This window comes from Daucus carota, chromosome 1 (assembly GCF_001625215.2).
Source record: "Daucus carota subsp. sativus chromosome 1, DH1 v3.0, whole genome shotgun sequence".
NCBI classification, from domain to species: domain Eukaryota; kingdom Viridiplantae; phylum Streptophyta; class Magnoliopsida; order Apiales; family Apiaceae; genus Daucus; species Daucus carota.
In genome coordinates, this window is record NC_030381.2 from 52,586,523 (window position 1) to 52,608,385 (window position 21,863).

Genomic DNA, 21,863 nt, shown 5'->3' on the forward strand with positions numbered 1-21,863 from the left:
TATTATTCTACTATAATTTTAGACGACTTTCGTCACGTGTGTGTGAAATGCCGAAATTTTTTTATCAGCATAAAATTATTTGTAATAGAAATGCATTATGTATAGCACAAAATTTCTTTTGAAATATAATATAACATCATACGATATAAAAATTCAGAACATGTATAATACTTTAATAACAAAAACCTGCAGAATAGAGAAAAATTGATCAAAAATACATTTTCCTTAAACTTAAGCAGCCCCAAATCCGATCACCAATTTCAGTAAAGACCTCTGTTAAACAAAATTTTCTCTAGTTAGGTGTGATTTCTCACTACCAAATCCACTATTGGCGTGAACTACAGAAACATTTGCAAAAAACTTTTTGCAACATTTTATCATCTCATATCTGGCTGACTGAGTTAAGGAAGTTCTGCTTTGACATATATCTAAGCTCTGAAAGTGCAGGGATGAACAATTGCGAATCATATAATCAGTTTAAAAAGAAAAGTTAAATATACTAGTAACTTACTAAGTACCTCATCAAAGATTCAACACAACAATTAATATTTACTGTGGTTATTATTACACACTAAACTATGAAATCCACAATTACAGAGTCCAGAGTCTGTTGCTGTTGGAGTCATAAGATTTCAACTGGCCGACGGGAATGGGAATGGAGATGAGAATTCAATACATAATTTGTACTGAAATCTCATTCTCATCCCCATTAATCAGTTTGGAATCCCATGATAGTATGATACAAAGCGCCAAGGGTCAAATATAATGCTTATCAAGGAAGAGTAATAATATGCTACATTCGCATCCCACGTGAAATAAATTCACATTTGAACACCCTCGATTCTTACAGCACTCGTTTCTGAATGCTGACAGCTGACCTGACCTATAACCAAACAATTGCAATGAGCATATCTTCATTACATTGACTGCATAAGATTAACCAGTCATGTGCAGAGGGTTTAAGTGAAGGGTAAAACAGAATTATGCAGAACATATGCAAAATTCATGCAAAGTACTGTTACAATCATAAGAGAACCGAAAGACGCCTACACTGCTTTAATGACAGGATATTTACTGATCAGTTTCTTAAAAGACCCTCCTTGGGAAAAAGATGTTGTAATTCACTAAACAATTTACTAAAAACAGTATAAATTCTAGTGTTTGTGCCCCCAGCAAATTAGAATAATCATACTCGTAGCTTAAACAGCACCTTAAATCATCATGACAAGTAAAAATGGATTGATACAGATTTAACTTAGATATTGACATGATTAAACAATATCACATTCCTTCAGGATTAGAAGTCAGGATTTGGAAGTCAGTAGTACAAGTTTTATTGTTAGGCAGCAAAACAATGCAAACAATAGACCCCTTCTTTGAGTAATGTTTCGTATTGTGAAAATCATAAGATTAAATCTTTATTCATTATGCCACTTGCAATATTCTCGTTTGCAGAGCTATGGAACATATTAAAATGCTTATCCTATAAATGCAAATAAGAAGTTGATTTAACTCGTATCAAAACATAATATTCTATATGAAAATAAAAATTGAAATAACATACCTTCTCAGTTCTTTCAAACAAACATCTAGCCTGGATACATATTAGTACGCAACACACATTAGAATGACTATAATAAAAGTATTAAACGTATATAATTATTTTCAAGAATTTATTGTCGATTAGATATGAAAATAAGATCATTTTTAAAGGGAAAACTGCACAATGCGCCTTAGTTACCTAGTATAAAAAAAATACATATTTATACGTGTGTGTATTAATAATACAATGGCCAAAGAAATTAATGTCATCATCAAAATCCTACAAACCAACTAGTTTATTTTTTAGACAGCATCTATTTCAAAATTATAAATTCTACAACTAGTTAATACGATATTAGTTTGATTCTGTTTCCATTTTAATTAAAACTCAGGTAGGCCCTCTTTACTACTTTTTACCCTCCTGATATTTTTAATGAAATAACATAGTAAATGCAATTAAATAATAAAAAATCCCATAACATCACAATATGAATAAAAATAAATCAATAATTATATTCATTTGATCAGTACAATGGCAACATATGTAAGTGTATGATACAAGGCAGGATCAGCTTACACCTAGTCAAGTTTATCTAAAACTGAAACTGACATATACATACAGATACTCATGAAGAAGCTTTGTCTTCAGCCTTCTGCAAACATGCATGTAAAGAGATAATCATCACTCAGCTTACAACAGATAGGAAAAAAGAGAGAGATAATCATCACTCTCCTGATCACTACATGATAAAACGGGCATGCAACCTTCACATGTATTGTCACACCTGTATCGAAAGCACCGGACTTTTCTCTAAAAAAGCCAAAACTTTTGTAACTGCCTTCCATATGCATGCCAAGTAACCCCCACCAAGCACGAAAAAATTGCCACTTTTAAAACTGAAAATATAATATTATATCCATATATGCACAAATAATTATATAAATACCCCCAAATACCATTGTTACTAGTAAACAGACATAACATTTCTACAAGGCTATAAGCATCTACAATGGCTACTTCAGTCCTTAAACTCTTACTAATCATCTTCTCCATCCTACCACCACTTGCACTGTGCAAATCTCGACTCCCCTATAAGCCTAACACACTTGTACTGCCGGTAAGTAAAGATAGTGCAACGAATCTCCATGTCACAAATATTCGGAAAGGAACTCCTTTCCAAGCAACTCCACTTGTCGTTGATCTAAACAACAAGTTTTTATGGAGAGATTGTGAAAGAAACTACTCATCCACTAGTTACCGATTTCCATTTTGTCACTCAACTCAGTGCTCACGAGTCGGTAACCATTATTGCCACAAATGCTTAGCTCCGGCTAGACCAGGTTGCCATAACAATACATGTGGTGTTATGACAACAAACCCCCTCACACAGTTGACCATCTTAGGTGAGCTCGGCCAAGATACCGTCTCAGTGCAATCGGCCCAAGGGGCAAATTCCGGCCCATTTGTTACTGTAACACAGTTTATATTTTCATGTGCACCTCCTAAACTATTGACCGGGCCTTTACCAACGAATGTTGTAGGAGTAGCTGGATTGGGGCACAATCCAGGTTCTATACCATACCAACTAGCTTCACATTATGGATTTCACCCAAAATTTGCCTTGTGTCTCACTTCATCGAACAAAGCTAATGGTGTCATTTTCTTCGGCAAGGGGCCTTATAAGCTGAATCCTGGGGTAGATATTTCAGATCCGGTAGGGTTTACTCCAATTACTGTGGGACCTAGAGGAGAATACTACATACAAGTGAATTCAATAAACATTAACAACAAAGCTCTCCCCTTTGACATGTCTACGCTTTCAGAAAACAAGCAAGCATCCTTCCCCAATGCTTTGCTTAGTACAACGACACCTTACACCACTCTTAAGCACTCCATTTTCATGGCTATAGTTAAGGTCTTTGCTGATCAGCTATCTTGGGCACCTCAAATTCAACCACCAGTGTCTCCTTTTGGTGTCTGTTTCAACTCAAGTAAGATATCAGGGACTAGAGTTGGGCCTGCAGTTCCAAGTATCGACCTTGTTCTACAAAGTGGAAATGTTACTTGGAAAATAGCTGGAGCAAACTCAATGGTGCAGGCAAGACCAGATGTACTATGCTTGGGGTTTGTGGATGGAGGGTTACGGCCTAAAATTCCAATTGTGATTGGCGCACTCCAGTTGGAAGATAATCTTCTTCAGTTCGATCTTGCAAAGTCCACGCTAGGATTTAGCAATTCTCTGTTGTTCAGACGTGTAACTTGTGCCAACTTTAATTTCACCACTACTTCCTAAATGAGCAATAGCCAATATGTATGTCGAGAAGGTTCTTATAATCATTTTCTCTTTGTGGCTGGGTTCTGGAGGTGTATGTTTTATCATGTGCTAGTGTGTGGGATCTTTGTGTATTTCATTACTTGCATTTTCTATATTAATGTATTTGAAGGCATCGCTGAGCTTTCTTTTAGCTATATATGTATAAGTTCCTTTCAACGGGTCTCTCTCTATATATACATACACAATAGGTAGGAAACTCTGCACTGGGCTCAATTTAATGTTCGCATATAATACATTGAAAAAGAGAACATAAAAATACCGATATGATTTTTCTTCTATGATAAATAATGCTTTTTGTATCCCTCCACCTAAATATATATGGCATACAAAATATTTATTAAAAAACAAATTCATTTTTTTCTTGATAATTAAACACACTCACATGCTCATCTTGTCTTTGACAAAATTTGAACCCTCGACCTCCGGTAAGCGGAGCAAGAAACAACTTCTCTGTACTTTTTATCATAACTTGCATAAATATTACATCCTCCTCACAATAATTGTCACAGTTAACTTTTTCACGCATTCTAAGGTGTAAAAAATACATGCACGTTATATTTTTAAATTTTACTTTTTCTATATATCAATTAAATATCCAAATTTTTATACACATAATGAAAATTCAAAAATATTAATTAACATATTGAAATATGTGCAGATGTAAATGGGACTTATGGGATGAAGGGAGTAGTAATTTGGAATCAGTGTCCTAAAATCTAATTCATACAACTTAGTTCATTTGATTATATTATGATTTTTTGTATTACAAACAAGTTATTATATATAATTATATAATATTTTAACATGGTTTAACATAATTCTGTTACTTATCGGATTAAGAATTTAAGATACACTTAAAATCAAAATACTCTAAGCAGCATGCAACACCAAGGTCTATAACCTATATCTTTGACTCTTTGCTGTCTAGTTTATGGTATTGTTTATGGTAGAGGAAGTACAAAAACTGAAGATACCGAGTTAAATCCCTCTCTTGAAACTGTTTTCTTCATAATGATGATGAAAGTTTATTTTATCTTATATTCAAATAGTATATATAACAATAGTTACTCCAGAAGTTATAAGCATATGGGTTGGATTCACTGTGATGGTTAGGACAAGGACTGCATATAGGGAAGAATCTATTAGAGAGTACTAATTATGACAAACGTGCTTTATTAATGGAGATGTTAATAGGGGATCCCTTTTGTACCTTTATATCCTTGTGCCTCTTTACTAGAAATAAGCTGAAGCTGATAAACCAAGCTTTGATAGTCCACCAAACTGCAAGAAGAGAGTAGAAATAACTTAGCTAGCTTTGTAAAATAACTTTCTTTTAGGCTTTCATTTTAGGATTTGTTTAAGAATGTACAATATGACTAATCAACAACATAGCATTCCACCATAACAGAATCACAGCACATACTGTTAGTGTAATGTGTAGGCGTAGTTATAATACCTAGGTATATATCTTTTAGGTTACATGGAGAAGTATGAATTTCCTACTTTTCTTCTGTCTGATGAGACTAATATGTTGGTTGGTGTAGAGTGATCAGGGAACTTAGCATGACTTTGGTGCATTGAAGGGAAAGGGAGTGCATGAGAGATGGCGTATATAATAATTATGCTTATTAAATTGATAAGAAAGTAAATTATATTTAATGTTAATATTTTAATGGCTATACATACTCCAACAACAATAATATTTAATGGCTACTCTTCAACGACTAAAATATTTAACCGTCCATATTCCAACGACCAGCATATTTACATTGGTTATTGATACAAGATATATTGGTCAAGCATCAATGAAATCGAAATCATTCTAAATAATCAATTTGTAATAGCATTATGTCCAAATAGCGTTTGAAATATTTCACGCAGAAGAAGCTGACTAAAGACTGACAGACTGTTATTTGCTACTAGCCACCACTATTATCACCTATGTCGAAGTCACAATAGAGTGATGATTAAGACATCTAACATTATATATTGTTTGTCAGCCAAGTTTCATCACTTTATCGACCCTAGAATGAATGACATGTTACCCGACTATATAAAAAGCCATGAAAACCTTGGCCTGAAGAACATCGATTTCAATATGGACGAACTTGAAAGAAAAGGAAGAAGAATGAACTCACACGGTGCACTGCCAAATTTTCAAGTTTCTCCCACAGCTCACGACCTGTTGCACCCTGCGCACCATAGTTATATTAGCCTTAAGGTATGGAAACAATCAAATACTTAAAACAATAAAAATCAAAAAGTACACGGCTATATACATTTGTTACAGAATATTGATATGCTTGCATGTAACCCCGTAGCTAAGCTGCCTTACTAAATTTGACTCATCAATCACTTCCCTGAAAAATAAAGAGAAAATTCAAGTCGCACAAACCGCATATGTGAGATTATGTTAAAGTTATATACTTATCAGACCAGATATTATCTTAACACTCCTTTCACTTAAAAAAGCCTATTTGCATACTCTGGAATCCATCTCAAGGAAATAATCAATTTTTGTCCAAATTAACATTTGAGAATCTAGGGATATGACTTATGAGGGTTTTAATTGGTACCTATCCAAAACTTGAGACCACTTGATTGGTATAATTAAATATTTTAAAACATCATTTATAAGCTGTGTTATGTTGAAACATATCCAAAAGTCCCATCAAATAATATAATTAACTTGTCTTTTTGTAAATTAGTTCATAAATATAAGTGTTTTGGCCAACAACATATTATCTAAATAAATATATTATATATGTGTTTTGGCCAACAATATATTATCCAATATGTTATTATTAATTTATTATTGCTATAAGTATTATACATCAACAAAAATATATCAAATGAAGACATAAGAGAGTATCTTCAAAGTTTATTGATTTAAAAACTAATACCAAAGTTATTATCTTAATTTAAAATTAAAAGAAAGCAAAAAGAATAAATTGTAGGGAGCTCCCAAAATTAAAAATTGAAGAGGAGAAGAGACTGAAAACATTTGAGGAACAGCTACATATATCTTGATAAGCTTTCCATTGGGTGAGGCAAAAGGACACTCTGTCACTACATTGCCCCTCGATTTAAGTAACAGTGCAGCTCAAAAACATCAAGATGGAAGTCACGGAACATAAAAATATAGTATGCGATATATTTCCCATGTCCCCAGCCTTGAATCTCAACCCAAATACAACCAAGAATTATGTATTTAAATTTGTATATAAGTCTATAAGCTCTTGTTCTGCTTCTTGAGGTGGGAGCATTATATATATGCTAGTAATTGATGGCTTGTTGTAACAGTAAAGAGAAAGGTTGTATTCCAGGTATCATTGTTCTATACAAGCTGCATACAAGTATAAACAGTTTGATATAAAACAATATAAAACAGAAAAATTCAAAATGTGTATAGTTTGAAAACAAACAGATATACTAAGTGTATAATTTGATTCAGAAAAATCAACAGATAATACCTAACAAAGATTATATATATGTGCAAGTGTTCATGTGGCTGTAACGTAATCTGTATAAAAGAAAATATAAGAGAAGAAATGAGATGAAGAAGCAGATCAGGTTCTTTAGAATCTGTGATCTCTATTATCCCTCTTCTTTCTCTCCTGTCCTAACAAGCAACGTTCTAAGAAGCAGATAGTTAGATTTTTGTGTTGATGGTTTAGATCCTTCTCTCTTCCATCTCGGCCCAATCTTACCCATTTGCTGACCTTTAACCGTCTACTGGACAGCTTTCTGGACAAGCCAACCGACTTTTCCTCAGAAACCTAAACACTCAACATTGTCGCTTCAAGCTAACCAACACTAATACACCAATCAGGCCACTACAACTCTACAAGTAGAAAATATGCCTGCTGGCATTCATTTTTCTGAAAAGGATTATAAAGTTTAAACTATCTGGACTGACATATAGTATCTTACTATCTTATATCACTGCCAACGAATTACGTGTCAGATAAGGGATAATGTGTCTGACAAACTCACTCACTGTACATACTTGAATACGTACTACATAGACACAAAGCGCTGTAAACCCACACCTGAATACCAAATGCACAAGTTTCTCATTCTAGAAAAGCTTGCCATCCACTCATACAACATCAATATTGGTGTTAAAATTAGATAAGCTTCACATATCACCTTGAGGCTGCAAACTATACTGAAAAGTGCCTTTTAAACTGCCCAATTATTATACCTAAACTAGAGGCCTGGGATACGCTCCTCTTATCAACCTGCCATGTTTGCCGGATAAGTAATTTGTGAATTAACATCCAACACTCAGTTGGCAACTACAGCTCAATTAAGATTCTAATTCGATCTACCCTCTTTTCTTGTTAACAAAATTATATCTATTTTCATCCCTCAAATCAAACTCTATTTCAAGGGGTGTCACACTTTTCTAGAACCCTAGTTAGGAACTTAGTCGTTCTAAATTTTCTCTACAGTCTACAATCTACACACAAAGATATTATAACCTCTCTCCCTCTGAAATCTCAGTTTTCCAAACAACATATATACCAATAAGTTAACATATATCGTATTCATTCAGGTGATTGCATCAATGGAGCTAAAACGAACCTAACAGATCAAATGTGTTGGCACAAACATGATTACTGGAAGGCGGGCACCAAGCTTCATTCCTGATCCCATGGAGATCATATTATGTCGGAATTGCTCATGAGTCTTAGATTACACGAGTTGATCTTCTTGATATCCTAATCTCAATAAAACTACACAGAGGCGCATTCATTACTCAGTTACTCTAATCTGGTGCTTCGAATCAAACTAAATTCAGAATTATCAATTGATGTCTTACCGAATTAAACAGGGAGGGAGCTGCCCTATTTCTACTTGTGCTTCGATAATTGATTTGATCTAAGATTATTACCAATTGCAAGCTTCATCACAATTATAATTTGCTTTATTCTTTACCACAGAAAAACAAGGCAAACAACACATTGAGAAATTCAGGTAAAATTAACTGCTTAAGAGAGCAATTATACAAGTGATTCTGCGAACATTGAAAGATAGCGATATAGGTAAAGAATTCAGAACCTAGGTTATCATCTCACGCTCTGAACCATCCGATCACTTTCGGAGATTGAAAGCTCTTGGCCACTTGAAATTATCCATATCTCCTGAACAAGATTTCAATTTTGAACATCTTTCAATCTCGTTATAACACAAACAATACAATGCAAACTGCAAACCTCACAAATTCGTGTTGTTAAAAAGTAATAATAAATAATAAAAAAAAAAATATATTACCTGATGAAAATGACTTTTCAAAATTTATATAATTAATATTTTATTAAAAAGGATATATTCACTATTAAAAATATAATAACAGAAATGCATTTGATAGATAGTTAATGAAATTATTAAAAATTATAAAAATAAAATTCAATTTTTAATATTATTGACAAATTCAATTTTGTCAATATTATTAGATTAGTTGTATTTCCACATACATAATTTTATTTACAAATTCTTAATTTGTGCTTTAAAGATTATATACGAAAATCTAACTCTAACAATATCTCCAACTTATTGGTGTTGATTATATCTGTTGAAAATCTAATCGATCTCTAGATAATTTTTAAGAAAATTTTGTGTTAGTTATTATCACACTGAACTGATATATTTTATTTATAATAATCTGAGATAAAAATCTGAGATATTAATAATATTATTATTTTTTGAATATAATCAAAATATACTATCTCAACAACTTTATATAATCCACATCCAATTTAGTCAACTAATTTTAAACAACCTCTCGAAAATTTTCTCAGACATTCGAGAAAACTCTGCTTTTGTGGAAGATGCGTAGCACCCATTTTCCTCCGTTGCGTAATATAATTCATATAAATAGTATAAATTGATTAAAATTGTTGTCACCGGCAAATTTGATACCTAATATCCTCTCTCTCCGGTCAACTATCCCATCTCCGGTTCCCCTCTAATTCTAATAACCTCGAACCTCCATCTCGCTCTGACCCTAGTACCCTCCATATCCCTGACCGGCTGACCTTCCCTCCCATCACATTGCAACTCTCTCTTATCAATCTCAATTTTTAGCCACTGTTTTTCCATCCATACAACGCCTTTTTTTTTTTTTTTTTTAATTTTCCATCAATAAATATTTTCTTTTATTTGTTTTCTTTTAAATAAATTTGACTTTTGTTAAGAAATTCGAAAAACCAATTGGATTTTTTTTCGTATATTTTTGTTTGAGTTATTGTTTGTGTGTTTGAGTGTCTAACTTTGTGTGATGTGTCTCGGTTCAAGCGAAATTGCGTCGAAAATGAATTTTACGGTGTATTGAAAGTTCCGAAAATTCTGAACTTTGTACTATTAATGAAATTAATGTAAGGATGAACTATCAAGTTACTGTTTTCGGGGGAGATGTAGACTGGATTGCTCGAAAAACTATTATCTTCATTTTAATTTTGAGAATATTTGTATTGAGTTAGTTAAGCAATCCGGAAACGAAACGGCTGATTATTTAGCTTGTTTATTTGTTTTTCAACCTGGTTACATGATGGGGGTTCGTCCTCATTGAGTTTTTTTCAAGATATTAATGAAATCTGCTCTAAATATGGCCAAAATAAAAAACAAAATTGTTGTCATAATTTTGTATAATTTTTATATCAAATTTTCTAGCGAATACACACTAATAACCATTTTTTGAGTCCGGTGACAGATTTTTATTAACTTCATCTCATAAAAAATAATTAATTCAAAACATTTAAAAATTTGGTCAGTATTATCGATTTGTATTTCAATAAAATTTGAAATATAAATAATAAAATTAAAAAATACTATAAATTATCCGTGCCTGGCACATGTCATAAGTTAGCGTGTGTGTATATATAGTGAACTGAATAGAAAGACAAATACATAAAAAAAGATTTGATAAAACAATTATCGAATGGGATGGATGGAATATTTTATAGGACAATAATCGATATACTCGGCATCTAATAAAACATCACTTGAATTTACTTGTATTCTTGTAGTTATTATTTAATTATTACTTAAATAATCAAATACCCATGTGCATTGGTTAATTATTTAATTATTACTTAAATAGTCGACTCTTTTTTCGACAAATACAAGAAAGTTTCATTAACTTCAATATAATAATGTCGGGATAAACTCTCAACTGTCGATACAACTATAACTAGGTGATAAAATAAATAACATACTAAAAATAATTAAATCATTTGTTTCCTGATCGTTTAACACATACAATTTAAAAATTACGTTAACATTTTTGAAAATAATAACATCGCAATTCACTATATCACATAAAAAATCATTGTTAGCCTAATATTCATAAACATCAATCGCATGAATTACATGCCGGACACCAGGGAGGCGGCTGGTCCTCAGAGAATTTAATTCAAACAACATTGTCATATACTCATAATCATATTTAAATCAATTTCACACAGATAAAAATATAAAATGCTCGAAAGGGACCTGGTCAGCAGTTTTGATAAATTTGTAGCATTGGTTAGGCACGGCGCCCTCGTCAGCTTGTTCATGTCAGCCTACGGACAAAGATAGTTTGCTAATCAGAGCAAAATCGAACCAAAATCTAAAAGTCGCACCAACCGTGCAAATTCAATTTCGTTCCGTTCTAATTTTTTGAAAACTCCATCTGTTTGGTCCGGTCCGTTCTATAAAATTATTTCGATTCGAACCAAATAGATTGAATAGACCAAATAGTACATACAATATATAATATTAATTCATATTTATAATATATATATATATTTAATATAAATCTTACAAGTTATAATTGTAATATTTAATTTATAAATTTAATTATATCTATTTTTGGTGGAGTGGTAGTGATTAATAAATATTATTTTTTTTAAAAATAAATCATGGATTTAGGGCAGTTGACTCGATTCACTAATTATCGTTAGGTACGCTCAGTTTACTTAAGACCACTGTCATTTAAATATTTGCACCTTGCTCCAATTAATTAAAAAAAAAAAAGCAGCACACTTGCACGTTATCTATCAATATATAAATGGGCTCAAGAGTTTAAGTTTTAATTTCCTTAAGAATTACTAATATGGATCCCGTTTGTATATAATTATTTTAAATTAATTTAAAGAAATAATTATATTAGAAAGTAGTATTTTAAAACAATTCACCGTCGTTGACTTTATTAATTAAAGACAATCTACTCAAGGTCACCATGATTATGATTATGAACAAGTGAAAGCTTTGTGTTCAGCTGTGTTACCTTTTGGATGTTGGTTATGTCATTCTCTTAAATTTTTCACGTATTTTTTAAAAATTTTGATCATATATTATTTTTTAAACTTTTTAAATAAAATATGATATTGTGTCAAAAATATATATATGATATTAATATTTTTGTTAGAGAAAGTGTCAAAATTCTTTTAAAAATATGTGTAAAAAATTAAAGAAACTGGCATACCCAAACTGAGAAAGCACTACATATCCAATTTTTTTTAATTCTTAAGTAGGTATTTTCATGCTATTGTATATGTAGGTGAATTAATGTGTTAACATGGTATCTGATAAATATCTGTTAATAAATACGTACTACATAAAATTCAAGATTACATTATTTTAAGGCATCTATTTTTTTTATATTTGATTAAAACTAATTAAAATGATGAACTTTATACGTGAATATGATGTGATGATCGTAACCGGATTCAAATCCTGCGGCATAGTGGCACATGAAAGGCTTGTTAACTTAAATTTAGGGCAGTTGACTCGATTCACTAATTATTGTTAGGTACGCTCAGTTTACTTAAGACCACTGTCATTTAAATATTTGCACCTTGCTCCAATTAATTAAAAAAAGCAGCACACTTGCACGTTATCTATCAATAATGTGTAGAATCTATAAATGTAGATGTTACCGCTCCTTGCTTTGCAATTATATAAATAATTATATTTTATAAATTATACTCCCTCTGTCCCAAAATACATGTCTTTTTTGAATTTTGACCGGTTAAATTTACAATATTTTGACTCAAACTTTTATATATTAAATAATAGAAAAAAATAGAAAAGATTATATCATTGGAAAGTACATTTAATCTATTTCAAAGTGTAATTTTTTATTTTTTAAAATAATAAATAAATAATTTTTAATATATGGTCAAAGATCGGTCAATTTGACTTGTTGAAAATTAAAAGAGACATGTAATTTGGGACATAGGGGTAATTAAGAACCAAATGTTAAGAGCATGTATTTTTATAGGAAAATGCTTGGTGCACATAATTGTGTACAAAAATATGTACATAATGATATGTGGTGGGTTTTAATTGGAATGGACCCCTGCATTTACATCAACAACCCCAATTAAAACTCACCACATCATTATGTATAAAAATTCTGTACACAATTATGTGCACCTAGCACTACTCATTTTTATATTAGAGTAGTGCTACAGGTATAAAATTAAGGAAAATGCTAGAGGCACAGAATTGAGTACAAAAACATTCACATAATGAGTATGTGTCAACTTTTGATTGAAATGGGCCCCCTGTATATGCATTAATAGTACCAATTAAGACTTCCCACCTCAGTTGCCACATCATTTTGTGCAAAATTCTGTACCCAATTTTGTGCACACTTTAAGAGACATATCGGGTCCATGTTCATACAAATTTCTGCATTATTAAGAGGCGGACCAGTCGGCCAATAATTCAAGGGCAATTGAGTCATTAAATCAATTAGGAAGCAACACAACTTTGCAGCTTGCCTATATGTATGATGTATTGTATCCTAGCTTAAATGTGAACGATCTTCCTTTCCTAATCCTAGCTTTGCAATATTTTTGGGTATTCAAAACAACACAGTAAAAGATATGGACAGGGAACTATATTTAGCTCTCACTGAAGATGACATTGATGTCCTAAAGTTGAGAGACTGGCTTCAAGTACGTGATCAAGTGACACCTACAAATAATTCGGTGCTTCATGTTGCATGCCAACACGGGAGTAACAAATGCGTGCAAGAGATACTTGAACGTGCGGATGAACCACTACTATTACAGACCACCTCGAGAGGTGAGACGGCTCTTCATCTAGCAGCAAGACAGGGGCACCATCACGCGGTTGAAGCACTTCTTAGCAAGGCCAAGTCTTCGGACCATCTATCTGATGATGATCTGGAAAACCCAACTACGAGGCTGCAAAAGCTGATTAGAGCACCCAATGTGGAATTGGAAACTGCCTTGCATGCTGCAGTTCGATACAATCACGAAAAAATAGTTGGAGTGCTAGTCAAAGAAGATCCAGGTTATTCGTATCCTCGGAACAAGTCTGATGAAACTCCACTTTACTTGGCTGCCGCTAGGGGTTACGCTGGTGTGACCAAAGTAATTCTTGACAACTGTGAATCACCAACATTCGGTGGTCCCCATGGACGAACTGCCTTGCATGGTGCACTAATGAGTTCAAGAGGATACGGTACGTATTGTATATATATATCAAAAAAAAAAACATATTTGTGTAATTCTACATGCCCGTTACCGAATTATAACAATAATTATTTTGGTGGGTCACTATATTTGTACATCTATTTTTCGTTTTCATTTTCTTATTGAAATTGAAATTGGCGTTCCAGTTCACTTATAAAATATTATATTTGGTTTTACTTTTCTTACACTTTTCAATTTTTTTTACTATTCATATCTTTTTATATTCAATACTTATAATTTTTTTATATTATTTACATTTCACTTAAATAATTTATTTGTTACATTTGATAATTGTTTAATATTTATGTCTAAATTTTTACATCAAAGTCTCGAGAAAAAAGTATTTTACTTTTGTCGGCCACTGGTACACCTCTTTTTTATTTTCATTCCTTATCCAAAAATTGAAACTGATTTGAACTTTAGTTCACTTATGAAAAGAGTTATATTTATTTTTTCAACTTCTTAACTCTACACGTGTCTAAATAATATTTCATTTCTTTCTGCGTGTCTTGGCTGGCTTGCATATAAGCACCTCTATTTAGATAATTATCAATTTTGTGATGATATGACAGAATGCATGAGATTTCTAGCGAGAAGCAACCCAGATCTCATTAAGAAATTAGATCATAATGGATGGACAGCGTTTCATTTCGCAGCAGAAAATGATCTTTTGAATTCCATTGAATTTTTATTGAATGCCAATAGAAGGGTGGCATATATAGCAGATAAAAAAGATAAGAAGACGCCTCTTCATATAGCAGCGTATAAAGGATACACTAGGGTGATTATGAAACTTTTAAACTATTTACCGGATATTGTGGACAGTGTAGATGGAAATGGTCAAAATATGTTCCATATAGCCCTGAAGCAAGACCAAAGCCTCCTTCTGAAATTCATTTTATCAGAAACTTGGAAATTTGATACTTTAAATGCACTTATCATACAAAAAGATATGGAAGGGAATACGCCACTTCACCTGATTGCCAAGCTGGGATATTATATTCCCAGATTGCCGCAATGGATACCGAAGACGGATCAGGAAGTGGTAGACAACACAAATTTGACTCCAGCAGAAGCACTTTACCAGTATTATTCGCCCTTACTAGTAATTGGTGAGGTACGTATCAAATTCAATTTTATTTCGTATGATTTTAATTGGTAACATGATAAAGTTTGTAGTTAAATTTATCATTAGAACTTGCCATAACAACGATTAATGCTATAGTTTTTATTCTCTAAATTTCATTTTAATGGTTGTTAAATTTCTAAACACATAATTTAAAGTGTTAAAAAATATCTCGAATAAATATAATTATTTTTATAAAATTTATTTCAAATAAAAATTCAGACCTAACTTTTAAATTCAAATTTTAATTTGATATAAGAACTAAAATTAAAATTAAATATTATTATTAATTTTTAATATTTTAATATACATGTTAAAAAAATTAGATGGTACTTAATATAATATAATAGGATAATAAACAATAAAACTAAGAAAGCCCCGAATAATGTGAATGACATCTCGCATGCACGTGCACGTATATATTGATACTCTCAAGGTTTTGATGATGACACTAACAGCAAGCTAATAACGTGAAACTGATATGTGTTAGCATGCTATCAAAGGTTGTTTATGCGGACTAACAGTATTTCAGGATGTTAGCATGATTATAGCTGTCAGCAAGCTTACAGGAATATTTACAAGCTATCAGCAGGTTTACAGCGAGAACAGAGAAACAATCGGATAAAGATCAAAGTCTATTTTCATGGAGATTTAATAGGAAACGACTTTGTAAGGATTCTAATATTTGTATATATCTTATATAAATATTAGAGCTCAGTTTTATAAAGAGTTTTGTTCAAAAACGTTTTCCTAACAAATAGGAGATTTTATCTCAAAGAATCTTATCTTTAACAAACTTCTATTTTGTTTCAAACGGGTTTTATTTTAAATACTTTACTGAGATGATTTCAAACGTGATTTATCCTTTACTCAGTAATCTTACTTCATTCAAACGTTCATCATTCAATTCAAATTTAAACGTGAGGTTGTTACCAAGATCGTTGGGAAATTTGTTGGAGTATGACCGTTGGTATGATGTATATAAATTTGTGTGTGCTTTCATTTTCGGTAGAGAACAAGGAGAACACACCAAGCTTTCTGAAATACAACTCTTTACATTGCTAAATCTTTTATTGAGCTCTAGTACTTATATTTGCATATATATCTATATTGAGAGTTCATAGTTTCGGTTGTATTACACTCACACATTGTATTGTTCAAAGTGTAATGTTTTGTTGCTGTGTATCGAGCTTGTGAAACAAGAGAACAAGGGGACTAGTTAGCTAGAAGAGTATACTTGGGAAGTATAGGTCTTGGAGAGCTTTTGGTTCGTGGTTCAGGGGTTTCAGCAGGCTGATAACAGGAACAAGGGAGAAAGGGAGTTATATTATTGAATCTTGTAATCGTTGATATTATTGATTAATAATATAATCTCTTACCAGTTGGTAGGGGACCAGGACGTAGACCATTAGGGTTAGGGGTCGAACCTGGCTAAAATTCTTGGTGTTGCTAACATACTGCTTTACATTATCTGCATTGCATTTATCTTATTAGCAGGCTAACTGTTTACTCTGAAATTTAACAGCAGGCTGTCTTTGACAGATTAATTATTCGGTAACTTATAAAAATCGGGTATATTAGCCATAACACCTATTCACCCCCCTCTAGGTGTGTAATTTCATATATAACCTATGAAGTTCAACTGCTAGTATGACTTGTGATGTAATAATTAAAGTATTTTAAATTTTAAACTTTTAAACGTCTACCAAATCAAGTTTTCTTTTTATTGTATACCATCACATAGCAAATAATATTATTATTTTATATATAATATTGTAAATATATTTTATTTACCATAAATTTGTTATTATGATTCATTAATGAATAATAAAACAAATATTTATAAGTTTTCACTTTTCATAATACAAATAAATAAGTTTCTTATGATAAATATATTCGTTAATTGAGAGACCAAAAATAAATCAAATATAAAATAAATACAAATATATATATATATATATATATATATATATATAAATTATAAGTTGTCAATTCATTTATATAATAAAAAATGGTCAAACATTCAAAATATATTTATACTATTAAAATATAAAGTACTAATATTATTTGTTATGAAATTTGTAAGTTTATCAATATTTATAGTAAACTTGTCTTGGTAAACAGTTAGCATTTAAAATTTTAAAATATTGAGTATCTTAATTTAAACATAAATATTATTACAAAATTATAATTGTACAGAAATATTACATGTATAATAAATATGTTGCCGAAGCTAAAGTATAAGTGATAAAATAGCTACTTAAAATTTTGGAATCTAAAACAATATTTTCTTATCAAAAGTCCAGTGAATAATTATCTAATAGAAGAAAGAAAAATGTTATATATACACGTATAATAAATATATTGGATAATAGAGGTGAAAAGAAATATATCAAAAATATAATACAAATATATTTGTTTATAAAAAAATTTTGTCAAAAAATATTAAATATATAATATATGTGTATAATAGAAGATACCGGTAGTCGGTAGACTTCAAGACTCGTGACAGAAAAACAGAACACAATGCAGAGCTAAAAAGAAGTACAACAAGATAGAGCAGAATGTAGTGGAATTCAAGTCATTCTTTGCATATTTCTGTATATATTTGTGTAGACCTAGCATCACTCATATTTAATCGACTCGTCCTCACGTTATATGACGATGTCCAGGACGTGGGTGGACTACATCCACATAGAGACAACTTTAATGATATTTGGGACAAATGGACTGGCGGTAAGATGCAAAATATCGATAGATCTGATGTAAAAAGTCACGATGTAAGGACCGAGATGCGGAGACAAAGGGCGAATACACATATGGTAGTGGCTGCACTTGTGACAACAGTAGCCTTAACAGCGGGATTCGCCATGCCAGGTGGTTTTAACGGCAATCTAGGACCCGAGCAAGGCTCCCCATTACTTCTAAGAAAGCCCGCCTTTAATATATTTGTGGTTGCAGATACGGTCGCTCTCTTGTTTTCAATTTCCTCTCTGTTTCTTTACTTCACATTATCATTCAAACTCAAGAGGAAGGCCTTTATTACCTCTTTCTCCTTTGCTGTAGTGCTCAACATTGCCTCGATTGCAGCAATGATGGTGGCTTTCATTGCAGGGACTTACGCGGTGCTGTCACACTCATTAGTTCTGGCCATTGCTGTTTCTACCCTCTCTTCTTTATTCCTTCTCCTTGTCTTTTCTCTTAGCTATAGAACTTCAATAAACATGTTAAGGTTTCCTATACATGAAACACGTTGGTGGCTTTGCCGCATGTATTACTATATTGTTTGGAGAAGCCGACGCTGGGATATTGTGCGGAGATTATGTGAGCGATCGATTGACCATCCTGCCAAATCTGATGGTTCAGACTTAGTCTAAACTGTATAATAATACTCTCATAAATTTTACTGTCAAGCACATTTTAATACTTTTACAAGATGATCCGTTCTGTGCGACTGTGCGGCAATCAACTCTGCTACCGCCATTTTTGTATACCTACAGTGATGAATTGTAATCCTTTATAATCAGTTAACCCCTCAATGATATTAAAATAGTTTTAACCAATTAGATATCACAGTTTTTGGACTTTGTTTTCTTTCTAAGAAGTTTAACCAACTAAATAGGTATGAGTTTGGAATGAATAAACCTCGTACACATATCCATCAACCAAACCACTCCTAATGTGTCCAAAATATTACTTAAAAAAAATTTGTACGCAAGGATATTCTGTTTGAGACTGTTAGGTTGTGTTCACTTCATGGAATGGAATGAGGGGAGAATGAAATGAAACTATATGAACAAGTTTTATGGAGATTGGAGAGAGTATGAGGCAATAATGATTAAACATGAGTGAGTTGAAATTTTTCATGAAGAAGATGATAGAAAAAGATGAAGAACAAATGGAATCAACATTCCTTTCAAAACATGTAGGTTAGATTTTTCGTTAAAATAGTTAGAATGGAATGATTGCAAAAATGAAAATTATAAACAATTTCACTAATCACTCACAATTTATAATACAAATTTCATTCCATTTTCCGCTTATTCCATTCGATGAAGTGAACCCAACCTTAATGTGACGACGGAAACAAGCGAGAATGTCCCTTCGTAATTCCAGTTATCCTTCTTGTAGTATGTTTTTATTAGAATAAGAAGCTGAGCTTACATATTTTCTAGAGAGAGAATTTCTGATATTGATAAAATGTTCAAGTAGCAAAGTTACACACCAGCAGAGTATATATACAATCACACTTGACAGCTAACAGAATATGACAGCTAACAGAATATGACAGCTGTACTAACTAACCCCACACACATTCCACTAAACTGTTATTGACTTGTGAAGTCAAAGCTAGAGCAATAGTTGCTTTATATTGCTGCTTTGCTGATCCTACTATTACATTAGCAGCTATAGTAGTATCATCTGTAATACGCCCCCCACAAGGTGGAGATACACAAGGATTGTGTAATCCCAGCTTGGAACATATAAACCAGTGAGATCGACCTCCAAGAGCTTTAGTAAGTATATCTGCCAGCTGCAACTTTGTTGAAATTTTGACAGGACAAATGACTCCATTCTGAACCTTTTCACGAATGAAATGACAATCCAGCTCAATGTGCTTAGTACGAGCATGTTGCACAGGATTCATGGCTATTTCAAGAGCAGCCTGATTATCACAAAAAACAGTTACAGGCTTAGAACAATCAATAAGCAAGTCTGCAAGCAGATATTTAAGCCACATGATTTCTGTAGTTATAGTAGCCAAAGCCCTGTATTCAGCTTCTGCTGAACTCATGGAAGTAACAGATTGCTTCTTTGCTTGCCAGGAAATCAATGCTGGTCCTAACTGAAGACAATAACCTGTAACAGATCTGCCAGTAAAAGTGCACCCTCCCCAATCACTATCACAGAAACCTTGTAAGGTAAGATTATTAAGGACTGGAAAATAGAGTCCCAAACCAACAGTGCACTTCAGATATCTAAGGACCCTCAACACAGCTTTAAGATGCTGTTCTCTGGGATTATGCATAAACTGGCTAAGCAAATGCACTGAAAAACTGATATCAGGTCTGGTAAAAGTGAGATAGAGAAGTTTTCCAACCAAGCTTCTATAAAAGGACTGATTAGTAATCACAGAACCAGACTTATCAGAATCATAAAGCTTGATATTTTGATCCAAAGGAATAGACAGTGGTTTAGCATCAACCATATCAGCAGAACTAAGCATGTCCAATATGAATTTCTTCTGACTAAGGAAAATACCAGTATCATTCCTTGCCACTTCTAATCCCAGATAATATTTTGCCTCTCCTAAATCCTTAATACTGAATGCCTTATCCAAAGCAATTTTAAGGTCAGCAATCATGGTGACATTATCACCAGTAAGCAAAATGTCATCAACATACACCACAGCTATAGTAAACAATGATCCTTGCTTAAAAGTAAACAAGGAATAATCTGCTAAAGATTGAGTAAAACCATAATCTAGCAGAAAAGCACAAAGTTTAGAATTCCATTGTCTAGAAGCTTGTCTAAGACCATAGATGGATTTTACTAATCTGCACACCAAAGCAGGAGAACCAGGAGGCAAAATATATCCTAAAGGAAGATCCATATAAACCTCTTCTTCAAGATCACCATGAAGAAAGGCATTATTAATATCCAGCTGAGACACTATCCACTGTTTTGAAGCAGCAATAGCAAATACTGCCTTGACAGTGACACCTTTTGCCACAGGTGAGAAAGTATCATGAAAATCTACTCCAAGTTCTTGAGTATATCCCTTTGCCACTAATCTAGCCTTATACCTTTCAATTTCACCATTAGCATGATATTTGATTTTGTAGACCCACCTACATCCTACAGTTTTCTTTCCAGGTGGCAAGGGAACTAAATCCCATGTATGGTTTGCTTCTAAAGCATCCAGTTCTTTGTTCATAGCTGTGATCCAATTTGGATCTAATACAGCTTGAGCAAAAGATTTTGGCTCTGAATGTTGAACAATTTTAGTGAGAAAAGCAGCATGATCATGTGTGAAAGCATGAGGAGACAGAAACTGATCCATAGAGTATTTAGACTCAACCACATTAGCAGCTTTAGGATTCTTAACTGAGTAATCATTCCACCAGTGAGGTACTTGTCTAGTTCTAGTTGATATTCTAATATCAATGTGTTCAGACTCTGGGAAATTATGTTCCAGACTGACCAAAGTGTCAAAATCTGGTGGTGAATTATCCATAAAATTGGCAGAATCATCAGAATAATTGTTAACTGTCTCAACAGATTCTGAAGGAACAACAGGACTAGATTGAGAATTTTCAGGTTGAGAATTTTCAGGTTGAACATTTTCAGAAGGCTGCA

At 32.5% G+C, this 21,863-nt stretch overlaps 1 protein-coding gene and 1 long non-coding RNA gene across 4 annotated transcripts; one reads left to right on the plus strand and one right to left on the minus strand.

Moving 5' to 3' along the window:
- Nucleotides 1-476: 476 nt before the first annotated feature.
- On the minus strand, nucleotides 477-9,105 carry LOC108204853 (uncharacterized). 3 transcript variants are annotated; one of them, XR_010288188.1, is made up of 6 exons: nucleotides 8,946-9,105; nucleotides 6,158-6,238; nucleotides 6,017-6,070; nucleotides 5,089-5,159; nucleotides 1,565-1,594; nucleotides 477-883 (listed from the first exon to the last, which is right to left on the minus strand). It is a non-coding gene; the product is annotated as an uncharacterized LOC108204853 (long non-coding RNA). The 3 variants fall into 3 exon arrangements; XR_001803859.2 differs by lacking the exon at nucleotides 1,565-1,594; XR_010288187.1 differs by lacking the exon at nucleotides 1,565-1,594 and having other exon boundaries at nucleotides 477-926.
- Nucleotides 9,106-13,608: 4,503 nt separating this feature from the next.
- LOC108204780 (protein ACCELERATED CELL DEATH 6-like) lies at nucleotides 13,609-18,961 on the plus strand. Its single transcript, XM_017374390.2, has 3 exons — nucleotides 13,609-14,366; nucleotides 14,950-15,494; nucleotides 18,176-18,961. The coding sequence occupies exons 1-3, from the start codon at nucleotides 13,763-13,765 to the stop codon at nucleotides 18,878-18,880; spliced, it is 1,854 nt and encodes a 617-aa protein (XP_017229879.2). The 5' UTR covers nucleotides 13,609-13,762; the 3' UTR covers nucleotides 18,881-18,961.
- Nucleotides 18,962-21,863: the final 2,902 nt, after the last annotated feature.